General features: G+C 45.8%; 1 protein-coding gene across 1 annotated transcript; it reads right to left on the minus strand.

The window, feature by feature from the left end:
* Nucleotides 1-4,144: 4,144 nt before the first annotated feature.
* blm (BLM RecQ like helicase) lies at nt 4,145-22,454 on the minus strand. Its single transcript, XM_061245929.1, has 21 exons — nt 21,922-22,454; nt 19,792-20,558; nt 18,929-19,073; nt 18,722-18,834; nt 18,197-18,323; nt 17,204-17,919; nt 16,766-16,942; nt 16,445-16,563; nt 16,036-16,149; nt 15,364-15,462; nt 12,049-12,197; nt 11,793-11,899; nt 10,673-10,833; nt 9,569-9,764; nt 8,868-9,058; nt 8,195-8,339; nt 7,475-7,674; nt 6,849-7,044; nt 6,485-6,607; nt 5,845-6,052; nt 4,145-5,216 (listed from the first exon to the last, which is right to left on the minus strand). The coding sequence occupies exons 1-21, from the start codon at nt 22,020-22,022 to the stop codon at nt 5,042-5,044; spliced, it is 4,329 nt and encodes a 1,442-aa protein (XP_061101913.1). The 5' UTR covers nt 22,023-22,454; the 3' UTR covers nt 4,145-5,041.
* Between the last annotated feature and the right edge of the window lie 793 nt (nt 22,455-23,247).

Consider the following 23,247-nt stretch of genomic DNA (forward strand, 5'->3'; position numbering starts at 1 on the left):
TACCTATGTATATTTTTCCTAAGTGCTTTTTCATGGGATACCTTTCCGTGGACAGTGCATCTTACAATAAGCTATGTCGAACAGAAATACATTTTGGAAACCTACGCATTTTGGTTACTTCAAACTGAAGCATCAATTTCTGTAATTTTACAATAAGTGCTTCATTTTGGGGTAGCTACAATTGTGCTCTCCATCCAAATGTTCATGTAACAGACATATGATCTGCAACGTCACCCCAAACTAGGGGGTGCCCCTGTTCTCCCGCTGGGAATTATTAAGTCACACTGGATGATGCTTTATTCATACCTTAACTTTAGCACAATTCTGTTTTTCTGAGGAAAGTGCTATCAAGTTGGGGCATATTTTGGAAAACATTAACATCAAAGAAATCTTCTCCAGAACCACTGTTTAATGAGAAATCATCAACATAAACAAATACGGCCCTACGTACATTTTTAGTTTGTGTGTTTTTATGGGGTATACTTCAGTGGGCTGTGTATCTTCCAACAAGCTATGCCGAGCAATAAACATTTTGGTTTCTTCAAACTGGAGCAGCAATTTCTGTTATTTAAAAATAAGTGCTTCATTTTGGGGTAGCTGGAATTGTGCTAGAGATTCAACTCATCTTGCAAAAGACAAGATATTCAGCAACTTTGCCAAAAACCTGGGGGTGACTCCTCATCTACCACTGGGAGTTCAGATGCCCATCTATGACGCCTTTATGTATACCACAACTTTAGTGTGATTCTGTTTTTCTCAAGAAAGTGCTAGGAGTTGGGGTATGTATTGGCAAATCAATACTTCAATGGAATCTTGAAGCACAGCCAGCTACAGGCGGTCCATTAAACAGGTTTAAATGAATCACGATGGTCCTTCCATTGAATTTAACGGTCCTCTCTAAAAGGATCAACAGAAAAATAAAATACAATGACAAGTAGTCCTGTACTCAGCACATTTATTAACAGTCAGCTTTACATATCATCATCTATCACCTATGCCTATTCAATAGATAAACAAAACAATATTTTAATCATTCATGTTTACCCAGGTCGCCTCACAGCAAGGAGGTCCTGGGTTCGAATCCCCGTCGGCCGGGGCCTCTCTGTGCGGAGTTTGCATGTTCTCCCCGTGTCTGCGTGGGTTTCCTCCGGGTACTCCGGTTTCCTCCCACAGTCCAAAGACATGCATGTTAGGCTGATTGGAGAGTCTAAATTGCCCGTAGGTATGAGTGTGTGAGTGAATGGTGTGTGTACCCTGCGATGGACTGGCGACCTGTCCAGGGTGTATTCCTGCCTTTCGCCCAATGTATGCTGGGATAGGCTCCAGCCCCCCTGCGACCCTGTTCAGGATAAGCGGGTTCAGATAATGGATGGATGGATGGATGTTTACCCAGGTTTCTGCCTGTAGTTGTAACCAGCCATCTCATGATAAACAAAATTAAAAATCTAAGCAGCATCCCTGCCTGATGACACATCGAAGAAAATAATTGAAACATACTTGAATTATCCCAGCAGCGTTGACATAACGCAGAATTACGAACAGCTTGTGCATTTACTCTACAAAAATGCTTTTGCGACAACTTCACTCTATCTCGTACGAGAACGTCGTCTTGCGGGGAAGAACTTCAGTCGGCTCTTTATAGTTCAGTTTCAGTTCCCCCCGTTATCCGAACTTTCACTCGTGTTATGCCCGCAAAATGGCAGCTCCTGACGACCCAGGAATTAAATCGCATCAATTTATGAGAATTGCACGGGTTTTCTGCACCGTTTCGTTTTGCTTTGCAATTGCAAACAACCATACAGCAGCGCACTTAAATAACACACCTGACCAGCAATACATATCGATCGTTAGCAAGGTAGCTTCCTGTCCCTTCCAATTTTTTCATACCACATTTGATGACTTACCGAAAGCATTCGTTGGATCAAGTTCATTTTCGGCCTGGGCCTGGTCTTGATGTTTCAATCGCAACCTTTCCACAATCCAGCAGAATCACATTCATTTAAAAAACCTAATGAAATTCTACAGCCGAATTCACGATAGTTAGATACCATTCAGTTAGCTCACCATGTTCCGAATTGTGCAATTTTCATGACGAATTTCATGACGGTTCTTCTGTGCGTGTAAAGTTGAATTCCTTCCGTTTTCATAAAAAACGTGGTAAAAGACACATACGCGAACCATTTCAACATACAATGGCATGGGAATTGTGATACACTGAAATTGTGGCGGGGAAGTTGTTGCTAACGAGAGACGACGAACAGATTTATTCAGCGGTGTTCAGACCACCACAGTCTTCCAAACACTGGGGCGTCGTGTATTCATTTGTCTCTAGTTATTGTTCCAATTCACATCAATCAAAGAGTTTGATTGTGTGAGATAGTCAAAAAGCAATCACAATCATAAACAGCATTCCTCACGCGAAAAACATTGAACAGACGTTAACTTCTCGTGGAAGCGGCCCTTGTTCTGTTTGAGCTCGGCGAGTTTACGTTTGTTGGCTAACCTTTATGATAGCAATTTTCCAGCTAGCTCTAGTCTAAACTTTTAACAATTTAAATCAATACATACAACGCCTCAAACATTAAAATTCAAACAATTGCTATAATAATCCCCTTACACACTATCTCTCGATCTCAATTCTCAATACAATACGGAAGCCCTTTACAACCCAAAAAAGTGGCCGATGCAAGTGGCGACTGAGTTGAACTGTGACGTTCTGAATGTTAGACTTAATGTCAGTGATCATGTCGAGAACGACCACGAGAGCGCACATGATTTGAAGACACAAGTGAAGCATGCTTCACGGGTGGGTTTAAAAACCTGAGCCTGTCACTTCTATATTTTTCACAAGTGCTTTTTCGTGGGTTACCTTTCCATGGACAGTGCATCTTACAACAAGCTATGTTGAACAGAAATACATTTTGGAAACTTTCGATCCAAATGTTCATGTAACAGACATGATCTGCAACTTCGACCCAAACTAGGGGGTGCCCCTGTTCTCCCAATGGGAATTGGAACACTGGAAGATGCTTTATTCATGCCTTAACTTTAGCATAATTCTGTTTTTCTGAAGAAAGTGTATTACCTCCTATGTTGTTGTCTTGTGTTCCCTGTTTTTCCCTCCGTTTTTACTGCAGGTGGCCAAACACGATTCCATTCGCTGTCCCACCTGTCAATCATCGTCATCCTGGTCCCGCCTCCACCAATCACATCCTTCCTCCCCAAGATAAAAGTTGTTCGTTTGCTGGCGCTCAGCGCTTATAGATCTCTCTCACTTATCTCTCACTCTGTTACATTTGTGTATGTGTGTTAATACTCCAAACCAGTTATTCCCCTACTTGTGTGTATGTGAGGTTGTCTGTGTATAGTCCAGGCCCTGGGGCAGGTAAAACAGAGGCCTCTATACACCATTGCTACACGTAGGTGGAATTCGCATTTTAGACACATTAGGAAAGGGGTGGTTGCCAACTGTATAATTTGTTATGTTAGAATAGCCAGATTGACTTATCCAGCTACAAACAAAAGCCTGTCAGTCCATCTTTGTGACTAGCTAGGTTTTGTTTTGTTTATTTCATTCATTTGGCAACATCCATGTCCCTTGGCCTTGTGACCTATATGTGTTTGTACCGTTTACTTTTGTAAATAGCACTTTGTATAATACACCGTTTTGAACTTTAATTCTTGTGTGGCCCCCATTATTTCCACTGAACATGCTCAACACCCATCAAAATATGTTACGCACTCCCTCCTACCACTTGACACCTGAGGGAAGTAACAAAGTGCTGTCAAGTTGGGGTATATATTGTATGTACACACACGACACACACACGACACACATACGACACACATACGACACACATACGACACACACACACACACACGACACACACACCACACACACACACATACGACACACACACGACACACATACGACACACATACGACACACACACACACACGACACACATACGACACACACACCACACACACACACATACGACACACATACGACACACATACGACACACATACGACACACATACGACACACATACGACACACATACGACACACATACCACAGGAGGATGAGCAGGAGGCGAGTGTGTACAGTGGTTCCAAGAAAAAATTACCAGAAACATACAAACTGTTTTGCAAACACATTTATTCTGGAAACATACCAACAAAACTGGAAGTGATTCAAAAGAAACCAGGTTACTTTCTGAGTAATCAAACAGAATACGTTAATAGATAATGTAGTTTGAAATTATATTTACCAATAAATCTGCCCAATACTGGCGATAATGCACAATTAAAACATTTCCACTTGAGTGAGTTTGAGTTGCGTAGCCAGCTGAGCACAAAATAAACACTCAAAACGTTCCCACTGCCATCCATCATACAGCATTCAATAAAATCAAATCAATTAAAATAAAAATAAAAAAACAACAGTGTGACACTTTCCCCACCCCACCACACCCAAACGGCCACTTGTTGGGACACATTGGCACTCAATTTTACGGTCAGAACCAGGGCCATAATTCCCCAGTGACTGCAACAAAACTTTGATTCATGCAACACTTCAGAAACTCTAGGAGCCAACAGAACTGAAAAAAGGAACGTATCGTTGAAATCTGTACTTTGAGGAGAAAAAACTGTACATATACAACAGAACCGGGACTGTTAAAATTGATAAATAAACATTTTATACAAATCACAGCAGCAGTGTCCAGTAATGTCAGTATGGGGAAAAGGTCCAGTGTCTGAAGGAGCAAGCACACCTAATCCAGGTGAGAGAAGAGGCCTCCACAGCACACCTAACCCAGGTGAGAGAAGAGGGCTCCACAGCACACCTAACCCAGGTGAGAGAAGAGGCCTACACAGCACACCTAACCCAGGTGAGAGAAGAGGCCCCCACACAAAGCACACCTAACCCAGGTGAGAGAAGAGGCCCCCACACACAGCACACCTAACCCAGGTGAGAGAAGAGGCCCCCACACACAGCACAACTAACCCAGGTGAGAGAAGAGGCCCCCACAGCACACCTAACCCAGGTGAGAGAAGGTGGGCTTCAGGAAGGGCCGCTGATGGGTCTGTGGGGTGGGCAGTGCCATGATGCCTGGCCGTCTCCCGGCCGTGGGGGGGGCCGCGCTCCTGGCGCCACTCTGAGCTCCCTGGGCCTTCCCTTTCCACGACCGGCCACCACCACCGCTGCCGTAGCTGTCCGGGAGGAAACGCGCAGGTGAAATCACCAATGACTGCCGTAGAGGAGGGCTAAAGACTTATGCAGAATATCGAAGAAACGGCACAACGGATGGGGTCAGGCGAGTCACAAAACGAGGCACCACAGGAATGAGTAACTGCAAGGCCAGGTACAATCATGACCTGCTCCAGCTGAGTCACACAGGCAGTGTGTCAGGGGAATGGGCCCTGCGCAGAGCTGCTTGTTTGGGTTCCATTCCCGCCCACACCCACAACATTTCTGACTGATGCATTCTCAGGGCTGCACATGACTGGCCACATGCATTCTCAGGGCAGTTACTGACCACATGCATTCTCAGGGCAGTTACTGGCTGCATGCATTCTCAGGGCAGTTACTGGCCACATGCATTCTCAGAGCAGTTACTGGCCGCATGCATTCACAGGGCAGTTACTGACCACATGCATTCTCAGGGCAGTTACTGACCACATGCATTCTCAGGGCAGTTACTGGCCACGTGCATTCTCAGGGCAGTTACTGGCCGCATGCATTCTCAGGGCAGTTACTGGCCACATGCATTCTCAGGGCAGTTACTGGCCACGTGCATTCTCAGGGCAGCACGTTTAATTCTCAGGGCGGCACCTTCACCTTCTGGAGGAGTTCTGGTTTCCGTTCCCTCCTCTCCGCCTCTTTGGCTTCTTGAAGTAAGAGGCTTTCTTGCGCTTCTCCCCTCTGCTGTTTTGTCCTTTAAAGTAGGTGGACATCCCTTCGCCCTCCTCCTCTTCCTCTTCTCTGCCTCCACTCCTCCTCAAGTCGATCCATCCTCCAGCTCCGCCCGTGTTCTCTGGCTGCTCCGCTGCAGACGGAAAAGGGAAGGCCGTGAGCGGGAGGAACACAACTGCTGGTTGAGCGGGGGACGGAAGGATCCGGAAAATATAGAGAATGTTTCAGAGGCACACAAAAAGTCTTTCCAAACCTCGTCCTAATCCCAACTCCCATATGACATAGAAATCAGGAGACAACAGAAGAGATTCACCACCTAAAGCAGGGATCGCAAACCGCAGTCCTGGTGCGTTTCAGCACTTACAGTAGGAGCCAAATGAAACATGAGGAAGAAGCCATTCCCCTGCAGTTACTGGCACAATAGGACTACAAGTCCCTGCTTTCCACCTGACGCAGGACAGTCACCCGACTACAAGTTGTTGTGACTCAGCTCAGGAGGTCAACAAAAATCTATTTTACTCTTGTATGTTTTATTCGGGTTAGAGATAAATGTGATGTCACTCACCAGGGAGCTGCCACTCTGAATATTTCTGTAGGATCTCGATGAGCTCTGCTCCATATTTATCCAGTTTGTCCTCAGTCACACCATCGATCTGCAGCAGTGCCTCATGGTCCGCAGACAGGCTCTCTGTCAACAGTTCACACAGTTACTTAAACAGACAGACAGGCTCTGTCAGGAGTTCACACAGTTACTTAAACAGACAGACAGGCTCTGTCAGCAGTTCACAGTTACATTAACAGTATGGGATGTTGTTTGTCTCTGTTCTCATACTAGACTGTGATCCCGGGGCTACTGTAGTCTGGAATGAGAAGAATGTGGCATAATCTCTCCATGTGAATCACTGGACAGAAGAGAAAGCGACAGCTACCTGCGATCTTTTTGAGTGTGCCAGCGGAGAAGATATTGTAGTAGTGAATGCCAAACACCTTCCCCAGCTTCTTGCACAGGTCGTTCAGCTCCTGCAGGCACTTCTGCACCATCTCCTCCCTCTGAGACACGCTCTTAGTGACCGCAGCCTTGTGCTTCCTGATGGCAGACGCACTCTCCGTCTCGTAGAACTCCACCTGAGAGACGCAATCCGGGAGAGAGCGACAGGGGAAGGAGGAACAAACATTTTTTATAAAATGAAAATGCAAGGGTGAAACAGAAAGACACAAATGACAGAAACAACATCAATAAAAGAGTATCTCCAAGGGACCAAAACTGTTACAATACATTACATGTCATTTTGGCTGACACTTTTATCCAAAGCGATTTACAGTTGATTAGACTAAGCAGAAGACAATCCCCCCTAGACCAATGCAGGGTTAAGGGCCTTGCTCAAGGGCCCAATGGCTGTGAGGATCTAAATGTGGCTACACCGGGGATCGAACCACCGACCTTCCGGGTCCCAGTCAATGTTATTTAATGTGTTATTTAAACTCAAAGCCTGCGAGGAACAGAAAGGATTAAAACAAAACTGGTGAATATAAAAGTAAAGAAAATCTGTGTGACCTGTGAGAATCCGCTCAGGACGCCGCTGGCCTTCTGGCCCATGGAGATGTAAGCCACGGCCTGGCCGTTCACAGTGATGTACAGATCCTCCTCCAGGATGTGGTCCAGGACCAGCTTCTTAAACAGCCGGTCAGCATTGTGTCTGGAGTAAGCAGCACCAACCCCAAACAGCCCCGTCTGGATGCGGGCACTTTTAGTCCCTGCGAGCAGAGCGGGCTTCAGCGGGATCAGCGCACCCGTCCCAAAACTACTTCACATCATTTACAGCTTTCCGGGTCGAGAAGTAAAAAGGGGGTCTCTCAACCGTGCCTTCCACTCGCCCATACACCACTACATCGCATTACATTATATTACATTAATGGCATTTGGCAGATGCTCTTATCCAGAGCAACGTACACTAAAGTGCAAAGTGCATACCCATAACCAGGGAAAAGAAGTTATAGCTACCACATCTGTGTAGCTACAACATCTTGTCACTCTGTGATTAATAAGGACAATAATATGGCATTCAAACTTATTTTAGTTCCAATAGACACATGTCCTCCATAAGGTTTGGGGAATAATACATATTAGGGGGCCAAGCACCAAAGGTGCATAAAACCACCATTGTTTCTGCAAAGACTATTATTTCTCAGGATTATTTCCATCGTATTAAAAATCTTGAAAACAAGGAATCCTGAACATCTCATCTTTTTAAGGACCTTTCGGGTTTTCTCTTACCCAGGAAAATGTCCACCAGCATGTGGAGAGTCAGCCTGCTCTGCTGTGCAGATTTGCGCTGCCGGAATCCAACCTTCTCACAGTTGTCCTGCACAAACCTCACGATCTTCTTCACGTCTTCCGTGACGACTCGGGCCTTGTATTTCTGAGAGCGCACAGAGAGGATCTTTGTGTGAACTCGTAACCCTGAGAAGACACGGTCGCTGCCCATTCTTTCTTACTCCTTCAACCCTGAGGTGATCATTTTTTATACATGGCTTATTAAACCTATGCATTTGTCTGACTGAAGCAGTTCTGCAAAGAGAAGTGGGCTAAAATACCTCCACAGCAATGTGAAAGACTAATATGACCTTTTTGGATTCACTATCGGTTATTTCGATAGTCTCCACTGCATAACAGACAAAGAAAACAATCCTACTTTCAGAAATAAGACTTACTCAAAGGAGATTAAAGGAATTTTTTTTTTAAGCCAATTGGTGTTATTCAGGTTCAATGGCACCTAGTGATCATCTTCATTTTATGCGAATGTATTTCTTTCCTGCAGAGAGGGTTGCCTTTCAAGATGGCGATACTACGATCCACAGAGCCTGTGTAGCAGAGAGCCTCTGGGTGTTGTTTTTTACATTCTTAAATGAAATGAATTGAGGTGCAGAGCACAGTGGAATAAACTCACACTTGGGCGGGCGCAGTTGTCACAGATGACTTCAGGGTGCTCCTTGCAGAAATTGGGATTAAACGTGTGCTCCCCAAAATACCCCAGCAGCTGCATTCTCCTGCATTCCATCAGGTTCTCACAGAAGTGCACCATGCTGTGAAGGTTGTTGAAGTGGGTGGATCTGGTCTGGTGGGTGCCTTCCCTGTCCACTGTGGAGGAGAGAAAAGGGAGCTTTTCTTCACCAGCTTATGAACCAAAGATTGACTGATTTACAAAGTGGCCGTTTATTACATTACATTATTGGCATTTGGCAGACGCTCTTATCCAGAGCGACGTACAGTTGATTAGACTAAGCAGGAGAAAATCCTCCCCTGGAGCAATGCAGGGTTAAGGGCCTTGCTCAAGGGCCCAACGGCTGTGCGGATCTTATTGTGGCTACACCGGGATTAGAACCACCGACCTTGTGTGTCCCAGTCATTTACCTTAACCACTACGCTACAGGCCGCCCTGTTTATCACAGCAAGTTATCATTTGAACAGTTAAGAAAAGGCGTTCGGATGAACGGAAAACCCCAAACTATTAAACTATTGTGGTGTGATACAAATTCTCACTGCAGGATTGTCAGTGCAAAGGGGTGTCTCAGGCGTGCGGCCTGCAGCGAGCGCAGTGAGGGTTAGAATGCGGCTCCATGTTGAGCCGAAGACCAGCGGGGTACATACTGGTGATGAGTCTCTTGATGCGAATGACGTCGGTGTAGGAGTAGAAGAGCACGCACTGGGAGATCTCCCCGTCCCGACCCGCGCGCCCGGACTCCTGGTAGTACCCCTCTATGGACTTGGGCAGACTGGCGTGGATGACGTACCGCACATCGGGCTTATCGATGCCCATACCAAACGCAATGGTTGCGCAGATCACCTGGGGGGGCAGGGCGAGAGGGAAACAAAACAAGGACAAGCAGCCCCTCAGAAACAAGGGAAGCTGGAACCGGTGTTGCTGGAACAGGTGTTGCATTATGTCTGGAACGAGTCTCAAGCGTGACTCGAGTCAGGATTGTGGGTTTCTTGTGACTCGTGACGTGTGACTTGTGACATGGATTTGTTTCACACTTGAGAACTAAACCGCAAATCTGTCAGAGAGACAATACGGCACTGAAAACACGTCCATGTACATTCTCAGTTGCACTTTAATGCAATCACCCCATCGTTAGACATGTAAAGCAGCGTATGGCTAATAGCCATGTCAATATATAGCTACGTACATGTTCCAACACTTTTGCTCATCTAAAAATTGGATGGTCTAATACAAAAGGTGATATGCTCCAAGTTGTCGAACAAATCCTTGCTGTTCCAATACTCTTGGAGGGGACTGTATAGCCTCAAATTACAGTCACAAAGACAGTCTGCACTTTAACCTCATATCAACTGCTTCATTACAAACCAATGAGCTGGAGCACAGAGCAAAATAAATAAATAAATAATAATAATAGTATGTCACTGTCCAAATACTTATGGACTGCACTGTATGGCTGACTACTCCTGCTCATAGAAGCGTTTGGACTGAAGTTTACAATTACAGCACCTTCTTGATCAGTTGATTTTAAGCTGTCGTTCTGATCTCTTGTTCACTATAATAATCATCAGCACTGAAAACACTTTGCCAGGTATTCACACACTTAATATCTCATTTCATTCACGTGTGTAGTGGCTCTAGCCCTATTCTGGTGCTGTGGTAATTGTGCTGGTTGTGTGCGCTTGGTCATGGTAATGCCTCTGGCAGTGGCTCTGCAGTGGAGGGAGTGGATGGGAGTGTTGGGCCTGTCATACCTGGCAGCCGTCCTGGTTGATCCACTTGGTCTGGATGTACTCGCGGTCACTGTCGTTCAGCCCGGCGTGATAGGCCAACGCCGCTACGCCGGCCCGCTGCAGGCTGTCCGCCATCGTATCACAGTCATTACGGGAGAGGCAGTACACAATCCCAGAACCCTCTGCGTGCACAAGAATGGCAACAAGAAGAGCAGCAGTTCACTTTCAGCCCCAAAGCCCCTCACTGCCCACGCTAGCCTCACTGCCTGCACCAGCCTCACTGCCCCTCACTGCCCGCACTGGCCTCACTGCCCACGCCAGCCTCACTGCCCGCACCAGCCTCACTGCCCGCACCAGCCTCAGCCTCACTGCACACGCCAGCCTCACTGCCCGCACCAGCCTCACTGCCCGCACCAGCCTCACTGCCCGCACCAGCCTCACTGCCCGCACCAGCCTCACTGCCCGCACTGGCCTCACTGCCCACGCCAGCTTCGCTGCCCACGCCAGCCTCACTGCCCACACCAGCCTCACTGCCCGCACCAGCCTCAGCCTCACTGCACACGCCAGCCTCACTGCCCGCACTGGCCTCACTGCCCGCACCAGCCTCACTGCCCGCACTGGCCTCACTGCCCGCACCAGCCTCACTGCCCGCACTGGCCTCACTGCCCACGCCAGCCTCACTGCCCGCACCAGGCTCAGCCTCACTGCCCACACCGGCCTCACTGCCCCTCACCGCCCGCACCGGCCTCACTGCCCACACCAGCCTCACTGCCCACCAGCCTCACTGCTCCTCACTGCCCGCACCAGCCTCACTGCCCACACTGGCCTGACTGCCCACACCGGCCTCACTGCCCTCACTGCCCCTCACTGCCCACGCCAGCCTCACTGCCCGCACCAGCCTCACTGCCCGCACCAGCCTCACTGCCCGCACCATTTGCTTCTATCTCAGTCTGAAGCAGAAGTGTAGTATAACGGTAAGGGAAGTGAGCTGCTAACTCAGTCTGGTGCATAAGTGGGGGCTGTGCAGTATAATGGCAAGGGAAGTAATTTGAGATGAGATTTGATCTGAATAGATCACTGCATCATCTGCTAATACAGAGAGGGCATGCTTGGAAAGTGTGACGCTGGGAAATGGACTTGCCTGGATAGTGTTTCTTTATCCAGTTAATGCAGTCCTCATCCACCTTTTTGGGTTGTTTGGGCAGCACAGCATACTTCAAGTTATGCCTGTTGAAACTCATGGTAAATCTGCAATGAGTGAAAGTTAGAGTGAGTAGAGAAAAGAAAAAAAAGAAAAGAAAAAAGTGAACCAAATAAAATAAGCAATGGTGGGAAAAGGATACATTAAAAACACATAAAAACAGGGCTTTTCAAAACAGAAATATTATGTAACACACATCTGGGGCTTGCTCATCTGCAGCTGGTGCAGGATGTCCTTCTGCACACGGGGCGTGGCCGTGGCGGTCAGTGCCATGATGGGAACGCCAGGAAACTTCTGCCTCAGCTCGTGAAGGCGCTTGAAGTCCGGCCGGAAATCGTGACCCCACTGCAGAGAGCAGCAGTCATGTTAACGGAGATGTGAAACGCTGACACCACAACTCCCCGACACAAAGAACACGCATACATCAAACAGGAGCTGAGTGTGCAATTTCAGATACACTGCCACACTGACGTCCTCTCGTGTAGTTGAGACATGCGTTCACAGTGGGATCCTCACTCCTTAATGAGCGCAATACTGTTACAGTCAGTAGTGTGCAAAAATGTGGGCACCCCTGGTCAAAGAGTATTTTACAATTAATATCCAAGTGAACAGGAGCGTTCACTTAAACGGTATGTCTGACGGCATTTCCTCCAATTTTAAAGCAAGATTATTTTTCATAAGAATTTGTTAGTTATAAAATAATAAAAAAAAGGAAAAAGGTCCTGTGCAAAAGATTGGGAGCCCCGTCAGTTAGTCCTTTGTAACTGCTCCTCAGGCAACTATAACAGCTTGTAAACACTTCCTGTAGCCAGCGGAGTCTTCCTGGCAGAACACCCTAAACCATGAAAAACCCTACAGATGCGCTAGAGAAAATAAGCACACTAAGTGCTTTACAGTCCTCAAGATGACAATATACAACAAATAAATTGATAGCTTAAATTTATTTTATTTTTATCATCACTTATTGGCGCAACATTAAATAAGAATACTCTTATGAAGAGGCCACCAGAGACGGAAGCGGGGTACAAAAGCATAGTATATCGGCATTTAATAGACATACAGTGGTGTGAAAAAGTGTTTGCCCCCTGCCTGATTTCTTTTTTTTTTTTTTTTTTTTTTGCATGTTTGTCACACTTAAATGTTTCAGATCAAAGAAATTTTAATATTAGTCAAAGACAACACAAGTAAACACAAAATGCAGTTTTTAAATTAAGGTTTTTATTATTAGCCTTAGCAGCAACAACTGCAATCAAGCGTTTGCGATAACTTCCAATGAGTCTTACAGCGCTGTGGAGGAATTTTGGCCCACTCATCTTTGCAGAATTGTTGCAATTCAGCCACATTGGAGGGTTTTTCGAGCATGAACCGCCTTTTTAAGGTCATGCCACAGCATCTCAATAGGATTCAGGTCAGGACGTTGACTAGGCCACTGCAAAGTCTTCATTTTGTTTTTCTTCAGCCATTCAGAGGTGGACTTGCTGGTGTGTTTTGGATCATTGTCCTGCTGCAGAACCCAAGTTCGTTTCAGCTTGAGGTCACGAACAGATGGCCGGACATTCTCCTTCAGGATTTTTAGGTAGACAGCAGAATTCATGGTTCCATTTATCACAGCAAGTCTTCCAGGTCCTGAAGCAGCAAAACAGCCCCAGACCATCACACTACCGCCACCATATTTTACTGTTGGTATGATGTTCTTTTTCTGAAATGCAGTGTTACTTTTATGCCGGATGTAATGGGACACACACCTTCCAAAAAGTTCAACTTTTGTCTCGTCAGACCACAGAGTATTTTCCCAAAAGTCTTGGGGACCATCAAGATGTTTTCTGGCAAAATTGAGACGAGCCTTAATGTTCTTTTTGCTCAGCAGTGGTTTTCGTCTTGGAACTCTGCCATGCAGGCCATTTTTGCCCAGTCTCTTTCTTATGGTGGAGTCATGAACACTGACCTTAACTGAGGCAAGTGAGGCCTGCAGTTCTTTGGATGTTGTTGTGGGGTCTTTTGTGACCTCTTGGATGAGTCGTCGCTGCGCTCTTGGGGTAATTTTGGTCGGCCAGCCACTCCTGGGAAGGTTCACCACTGTTCCATGTTTTCGCCATTTGCAGACAATGGCTCTCACTGTGGTTCGCTGGAGTCCCAAAGCTTTAGAAATGGCTTTATAACCTTTTCCAGACTGATAGAGCTCAATTACTTTCTTTAGATCTCGGCATGATGTCTAGCTTTTGAGGATCATTTGGTCTACTTCACTTTGTCAGGCAGGTCCTATTTAAGTGATTTCTTAATTGAGAACAGGTGTGGCAGTAATCAGGCCTGGGTGTGGCTAGAGAAATTGAACTCAGGTTTGATGAACCACAGTTAAGTTATGTTTTAACAGGGGGGGCAATCACTTTTTCCCCCCACACAGGGCCATGTAGGTTTGGATTTTTTCTCCCTTAATAATAAAAACCTTCATTTAAAAACAGCATTTTGTGTTTACTTTTGTTGTCTTTGACTAATATTTAAATTTGTTTGATGATTTGAAACATTTAAGTGTGACAAACATGCAAAAGAAATGAGAAATCAGGAAGGGGGCAAACACTTTTTCACACCACTGTAGATGTATTTTTTATGTTTTTGTAGGAACGTCAAAGGTGTTTTTACTTGTAACTGCCAGACCTTAAAACTGTGACCAAGCGGGAAACCCTAACACCATACAACCCTACAAGTTGGCCACTGCTTCTGCACACACAGACCTGACTCACTGCACACACACTGCACACACACAGACCTGGCTGACGCAGTGAGCACCGCACACACACAGACCTGGCTGACACAGTGAGCCACACTGCACACGACTGCACACACCGCACACACACAGACCTGGCTGACGCAGTGAGCCACACTGTACACACACAGACCTGGCTGACACAGTGAGCCACACTGCACACACACACACAGACCTGGCTGACGGAGTGAGCATCACTGCACACGACTGCACACACTGCACACACACAGACCTGGCTGACGCAGTGAGCACCGCACACACACAGACCTGGCTGACACAGTGAGCCACACTGCACACACACACAGACCTGGCTGACGGAGTGAGCCACACTGCACACACACACACAGACCTGGCTGACGCAGTGAGCCACACTGCACACACACAGACCTGGCTGACACAGTGAGCCACACTGCACACACACACACACACACACACAGACCTGGCTGACGCAGTGAGCCACACTGCACACACACAGACCTGGCTGACACAGTGAGCCACACTGCACACACACACACAGACCTGGCTGACGGAGTGAGCATCACTGCACACGACTGCACACACCGCACACACACAGACCTGGCTGACGCAGTGAGCCACACTGCACACACACAGACCTGGCTGACACAGTGAGCCACACTGCACACACACACACACAGACCTGGCTGACGCAGTGAGCATCACTGCACATGACTGCACACACCGCACACACACAGACCTGGCTGACGCAGTGAGCACCGCACACACACAGACCTGGCTGACGCAGTGAGCCTCATCGATGACGAAGCGTGCGAGCAGTCCTCTCTCATACAGGTTCTGCAGGGCGCTGATCATCCTGCCACTGGCACACACCTGAGGAAGATATGGCAATACACACCTGAGGAACTGCACGGATACAGGTAAGATGCCAACACCTGAGAGAGCTTTGCAGGTTTAACATCCATTTGCAAGTTTATAAATCCTTAACTTAAGTTCCATGACGGTGAACTAGAAGTATTGGCACCCGTAATAAAAAGAGAGAAAAAAGGCTGCATATAATAAATATGGATAATAATCTACACTCACTGCGCACTTAAGGGGTTTGATACGTTCTTCAGAGATGCTTTTCTGCATACCACTGTTGTATTGTGTGGTTATTTGCGTTACCTTCCTGTCAGCTTGATAATGCAAATATTTAATCAGCCAATCATGTGGCAGCAACTAAATGCATAAAAGCATGCAGACATGGTCAAGAGGTTCTGCTGATCTCCTGGGATATTCACGCAAAACAGTCTCTAGAGTTTGCAGAGAATGAAGCGAAAAACAAAAAACACCCAGTCTGGCCAGTGGCCCTTTTCCTGACCTCTCTCATTAATAAGGCATTTCTGCCCGCAGAACTGCTGCTCACTGGATGTTTTTTGTTTTTTTAGAGGTTTGGTTGCCCACCTTCTCCGGGGTGGCATACAGCAGTTTAATAATGGGGTCCTTCTTGGACAGCTGCATGTAAATCCTCCCAGCCGCACTGTCACTCTTCTCACCCGACAAACTGGTGGCTGGAATCTGAAACGGTACAGAACAGGTATTCACTTTCTCACACACACACACACACACACACTATACAACACCATACACACACACTATACACTATACAACACCATACACACACACTATACACTGCACAACACCATATACACTCACACACACTAAACACTATACACTACACAACACCATATACACACACACACACACACACACACACACACACACACACACAAACACTATACAACACCATACACACACTCACACGATACAACACCATAGACAAACACACAGCTTTAGTTTTAGTTTTACTTACATCCAAAGTGGTGAGTTTCTGCACCTGGTCCACGATGAGAGATTTCAGTGGTGAGATCACCACAGTGACTCCAGCTGACACACAAGCAGGTAACTGATAGCACAGGCTCTTTCCCCCACCTAAAGGAGCAGAGAGCCCGTTCAGGTCACACACAGACACACACAGACACACACAGACACACACAGACACACACAGACACACAGACACACACAGACACACAGACACACAGACACACAGACACACAGACAGATGGGGTCAGAATGGGGTCAGGCTGGGCACTCACCCGTGAGCATGTGGTCAAGAGTCAGGCTGGGCACTCACCCGTGGGCATCAGGACGAAGGTGTCCTCCCCCAGCAGCGTGGCGTTGATGGCCTCCAGCTGGTTGAAGCGGAACTGGTGCAGGCCGAAGCGCTTGTGGAAGATCTTCGTCATTTCCGAGGAGTGGGGGAAGCCGAAGCCGCGGAAGCGATCGTGGGCGGGGTTCCTGGAAGGAGGCCCTGAACCAATGAGAGACAGAGCCTTGAGACTCACAGCCAATGGCCATCTCTGCCTCCGCGCTAAACAAACAACTCTAGCAAGCAAATTATTCTAGAGCATCACCCTTTGATTCAGCTAAAAAAATTTTAATGGCATTGTAGCAATATGCATCAAGTTGTAGCAATATCATTATTTAATGGTAAAAGAGCTATAGAATGATATTATTCTTTCCTGTGCTCCTCCGCCAATTTTTAATCAAAATAAAAATGATGGAAACTTACCTGGTGCGTTCACCTTTGGAGGCTGAGCAGCAGGTGTTTGGGGTGTGGCCTTAATTTCCCAAGCTGTCTTGCTGTGCTCCCCATTTCTAAGTGGATGAACAACAGACTTGGGCTGCTGCTTAGTGCCAGAAGAGGCACTGATAGTGCTGTCAACCACATTCTCAGAGTAATCAAGAAGGTCCGACTCATCAAAGTGGTCAATGTCGAAATCGTCGATGAAGAAGTCGTCCACCGTTGGCTCCGAGCTGGCAGCAGTGGGCTCAGCTTTCTCAGAGAAATCGCTCATCTGCGCATCGCTTACGGACCTCTTCGGCGAGAAGAAGCTTCCAGAAGTCCGCTCCTGGTCAGAACGTCCAAGGGACGAGGTGGAGAAATTGGTGCTGAACAGTGACTGGTCATAACAGCTCTTGGAGGACCCGTCCCTGCCCCCACTAGTCAAACTGAGATCAGAGTGGCCACCCAGCCTGCATAAGGGATCAGGGGTCTGGACTCCACTGAGGACGGAGTCAGAGTTGTTGAAAATGCTGCTCTCATAGCCAACTGTAGAAGACTTCTTGAGCTGGGAGCACCTGCCAAAACTTGCTCCAACATCTAAAGGCGGGCTGAAAGACCTGGGGTTAGGACGAGCTGGAAGCAGGGGCTCACGTGTTTCTGAACTGGCCTCCAAACTGTTTGTCCTCAGCAGCATTTTGGATGGCTTTGCCAGCATCTTCTTTCTACGGACAACAGCACATCAGAACCTTAGGATTCACTAAACAATTAATGCAGTTAAATCTCCTCCTCGATGGCCTGCATGGGTGACGTTAGAGCTGGTCCATGCCAGTCATTAAACTACAACTAAGTAAATAATCACATAAAAAGACACGCATCAGGGAGCAATAAGACCTTAACAAATAACATAGAAACATGTAGAGGAACTTTCAAATGTGATTAACACCCTGGGTACACCTGAAAGGCATAGTATCTCTATGGACGGTTGGATCTCTCCCTCACCTGAGAGCTCTGAGCTGTACCAGCTCTCTTCCGCAGGTGAGTGACATCAGCTGGTGTTCTGGGATGGAGTCCACCAGGCCACAGATAGACTCCATGACATCTAAGATCTGTGACTGCACGACCTTACCTGTCAACAGCACAGCACAGAAGTTAGAATAGCACTTATATACCAGAAAGCTGCAGGTTTGAATCTCAGGTGGGTTGCTACCCCTAAGCAATGTGTGAAACTGCTATGAAACTATATGTAAAGCTAGTTACGTTCTGAGCTTATTGCCGCTGTGTCACCACTTACTAATGCATAAATCAAGAGTATTAATAGGATTTCAAGTTATAGGTAACTAGGCTATGTTTGAACTGAAGTACAGCTGGTGCATAAATATCATAAATAAGTAGCAGCCTGTTATTAAAGGTGATCATTAGTTATGATTTAAGTTATTTTAATAATAATTGTAATGAAAAACTGTAACCGCTCAATGGCTGAAATTGTGTTTTGTGATTTTATAATGATAAAATAAACTTGTTTACCTTTGCAGTTTGTAGAATGGACTTCAGAAAACGTAGGACTTCCCAGCATGACAGAGTCTGATCTTTCAGGTGAAATCTGGTCCACAGGACCGGAGTCAGTAACATCAGCACTGCTAGGGGAAAAACAACCTGCTCAGTTAACTTCAGTAGAACACAGTGGCGTGTAAAAACAAGTTCTTAGAGCGTTAGTCAGGATGAAATCTATACCTCGGTGCCTTTGCAGAGAAAGGCGTGTTGAGAACTTCAACTTCCAGTGATGGAGGAATGAACTTATGCCTATTGTCTTCATCCTCCAGCAAAGACTCTTCTTCAATGTCTATGATATCAGCATCTGTCCAACTGCATCGCTCACCTGCACAAACCAGACCACTTCCAGGATTAAACCCAATAAACGAGCTGGAATTATAAAACGTGCAATTTCTGTCCTTTTGGCTCTGTAGTCGAGCACATTGAGTCTGCAATGACACCATGAACGTGAGGTTAAAAGTGCAGACTGTCCCCTTTCATTTGAGGGCAATTACATCCATATCAGTGACGCGTGTAGGAATCAATCACATCCCCTTTATATAGATAGACCCCTCCCCCATTGTACGGGCCCAAAAGTAATTGGACGGTTGGGTTCTCAGCTGCTTCTGAATTGTGTTCAATCACTTCCTTAATGCAGGTATAAGAAATCTTTCAGTATCTAGCCTTGATTCCACAAACATGAGGCCCAGAGCCTGTACCAATGACAGTAAATAAAGTGATTATGAGGCTGAGAAATAAGAAAAGATGTCAATGAACAAAGTGAACTGTAGACGATTATTATACTGAGCTGAATACCATCAAATTAAAGGGGACAGTCTGAACTTTAACCTCACGTTTATTGTTTAATTTTAAATCCAATGTGCCGAAAGAACAGAAATTGTAATAACTGTCCAAATACATACGGACTGCACCGTATGACCAAATCCTACACAGGACCACAGATGCCTTCAATCCACAAGCAACATTAAAGTCATTCACAGTGGATCTCTTTCTCAACCATCAATTACTTGGAGAATAACAGCACAGACAAGACACCAACTCACCCGTCTTTGGAGCAGGTGACCTGGGAGCGTTTTTGTGTTTGCCCATGCTGTCACTCAGTGAGCACCGGGCCTGACCGAACAAATACTCTTTCTTCATTTGAACAGGAGAGTCCTCCCGCTCCTTGGCTGCTGGACTCTTAGTAGTAAGACGGCTAGAAGAAACTGCATTCCCCAAAGCACTGTCCAAGTGGTTTTCCTCCGTTCTGTGCGAATGTGCTGTGTTCTGGTGTTCTCCATTAGCACCGATCCCCAGAGCTCTGTGAAGGACTTTACTTGCCCCATCAATCTGTTTGTGTTTTGCCTTCTCTGAGCTGATGATGCCATCCTTGCTTCTGTTGCTTCTGTTGCCTGAATCACCCAGACTGGACAAGAAGTCACTTCTTTCACGCACAGGAGTTTCAAAGTCATCCAAATCATCCCAATCGTCGAGAGAGGCGTCACACATGCCGTCTTTAACAACACTGCTCGCCATGCCTCCTGCATCTCGGTTTGGTGGAGGAGTTCGAGCCGAGCATAATGCTGGAGTAAACTTAAGTGAAGGCCTTCTTTCCAAGGTGACACTTTGCAGCTTGGAATTGGAGTTTGGAGTGACAGAACTGGTGGCTTTTGCACATTGCCTCTCAGGCTTTCTTAAAGATGTCAAAGGTTTAGACACTATTACGCCAGGAGAGGCATTGACCTTCCGCTCTGATAAAACATTCGAGTACGCTACGTTTGAGACGACAGCTACAGGAGTGGTGACCGGCGATTTCTTGAATGAAAAAACCCTGTAAAATTCAGACAAGAATCGCAAATCAGCATCTGAATATTAAACAAGGTTATGAGCAAGTTATCCAAAAAACAGATGGCCATGCCCAGATAGTAGACCGCTCCAACAAAGCATCAGCGCAGCCTGACAACTGTCAGCCAGGGTGAGACATACGCAGCCTTATTCCAGCCCAACATCAGCACTATTCTTCAACTGATATGTATATAGCATGGCTCAAATGTGTTCCCCAAGCACCGGCTGCCAGATAAATGGCTGACTACTCACGTATAGCTGGCCGGCTACTCTATCAAACATCATTAAATCTTTAAAAATATACACTCAGTGAGCACTTTATTAGGTATTTATTACTTTTTTTTTTTCAGGGTTTTTTTCACTTCTACTTCTGTAGCCTTTCCACTCAGAGTTATGACGTGCTATGTGGTCAGAGATGCTCTTCTGCATACCACTGTTGTAATGTGAGGTGATTTGCATTACTGTCACTTTCCTGTCAGCTCTGACCAGTCTGACCATTCTCCTATGACCTCTCTCATTAACAAGGTGTTTCTGTCTGCAGAACTGCTGCCCACTGGATTCATTTTTCTTCTTTTTTTTTTGCACCATTTAACTCTAGACTAGTGTGCGTAAAAATCCCAGGAGATCAGCAGTTTCTGAGATACTCAAACCACCGTCTGCCACTAACAATCATTCCATGGCCAAAGTAACTTTTTTTTTCCCATTTTGATGGTTAATGTGAACATTAACTGAAGCTCCTGACCCGTATCTACATGATTGTATGCATTGCACTGCTGCCATTGCTGACAATTGGCATGATTAGATAATCACATGAATAAGTAGGTGTAATAAAGTAAAAATATTCCTAATAAAGTGAGTGTGTGTGTGTGTGTGTATACACACATACATACATATACATCGACCAATATATGTACATACAGTAGGCTATACATCTGCTTCTACAATTTTATCCAGAACGACATAGAGTAGGCCTATATTTATGAGATCACAGCAATATACACTATACTGTACAAGATACACTTTATTGCAGGATCATTATTCACACTTGTTTAAAAATGGTATGCTTTAGCAAAGTGCTAGCAAAATAGGTATATTGCTTTTATACTTTAATTTCAAGTTTTTACAGTGCACTACTCTATAATTATGAATTATATGAGAGGTTTGAATCTTGAACAATCTGCCCAGTGGTGACCACATGCTGTCTGACGTACCGTAGACATTATACATGGCTGAAAGAGCTGATTAGTTAAATTGTTTTCAGCAAATGCAAATATTTCACTTAAGACGTGGTTTTTAAAAATTATTAATAAAACTATTAGCGAGAATTAGACCAAAAAAAACAAACTTACCCGGGGTTGGATTTGGAGAGCGATGGTTTGTTTTGGCGAGTAGCCTTAATATTGTATCGCTCGAGTTGTTCGTTCAGATTATTTTGAGGAAGAACCGGCATCGTGAAATTGTAATTCAGCAAATGTTAGCGGGATAATTGCGTTAACTACATAAACTATACTATTTCATTTTAACATTCAGCTACTTATCTGAGCAACATTTGTAGTGTTGCAATCCTTCCAAATGCAATCTAGACAAGTCAGAAGTCTGAAAAATAAAGCGAAAAAATGTCTACCAAACAAGTAGTCACCGTTATTAGTCAATAATTGCAAATAAAAGTGGAAACGACGTTTGGGGTTTCCTTCTATCTCGGACTGTACCGCGTCAGATGATAGCGATCAGTGAATGACAGACAACTGAAGACAAATTTTAGTAGCTTGCGCTGCGACAATTTTTAAAAGTTAGCGATAACATCAATGCGAATTCACGTCAGATAGTAATAAACTTATCATCAGGCTTGCTCAACGTTACATTTTTCCATATGGCTCGCTAACTCAACGCTTGCAGCAGCTAGTTACAGAGCTCTCTTTGGGTTTGATGTTTTGTGGCGCTTTCTAGAGAAAGGCTTGCCATTGGTTCAAGTGTAGGGTCAAAGGTATGCTGGGGTCCAATCAGGACCCATCAAGATCTGGAACGCAAAGATTTCACGGGATAGGCAATATTTTTTTCGTTTAATCTTTCTAGAAATTACCCGTTTGGGGAACTGTTTTGGTCAAGCTCAATTGACCTCAATTCCTTCTGTGTTGTCTGTCTAATAAGTAGAGACCATTGAACTGTATAATCGCTAGAAAGGAAGCGTGGTCACGTGGTGACAGTGTCCGATGTCCGGTCTCATGGATTCCTATGGGAGCTGCTCAATGGCGCAAGAAGCCAATTCGTGGAGGCGACTATATTGGACTATGGGGCTTTTGGCACCAGAGTATGCCAGGGGGCCAGTAATTGCCGTTCTCTGAGAAGCTCGCAAACTTCAGTGGTTCCCCGAGGTATTGCAGTTTTGTGGTGCCAAAAAGCACATTTCCCCATTGAAGTCCATTCAAAATTACGAATTTACAAAATTATATTTTTCTGGACCGTACTTTAGAATTCTAAAATGTCTTCACACTGAACTAATTACTGTCCAGCGACCCATTTTTTTATGAGGCCCAGAAGATCTAGGATTTATTTATTTCCAATTTGGTACGCATGGGTTTACGTCACACTGCACGGCCCTGCTACGCAGGCACACGCACCATGAACAAGTATGCGGCTGTGATTGACTCAACTCGATATGCTGGGTTGAGTTCCCT

This window comes from Conger conger, chromosome 6 (assembly GCF_963514075.1).
Source record: "Conger conger chromosome 6, fConCon1.1, whole genome shotgun sequence".
Lineage (NCBI taxonomy): Eukaryota > Metazoa > Chordata > Actinopteri > Anguilliformes > Congridae > Conger > Conger conger.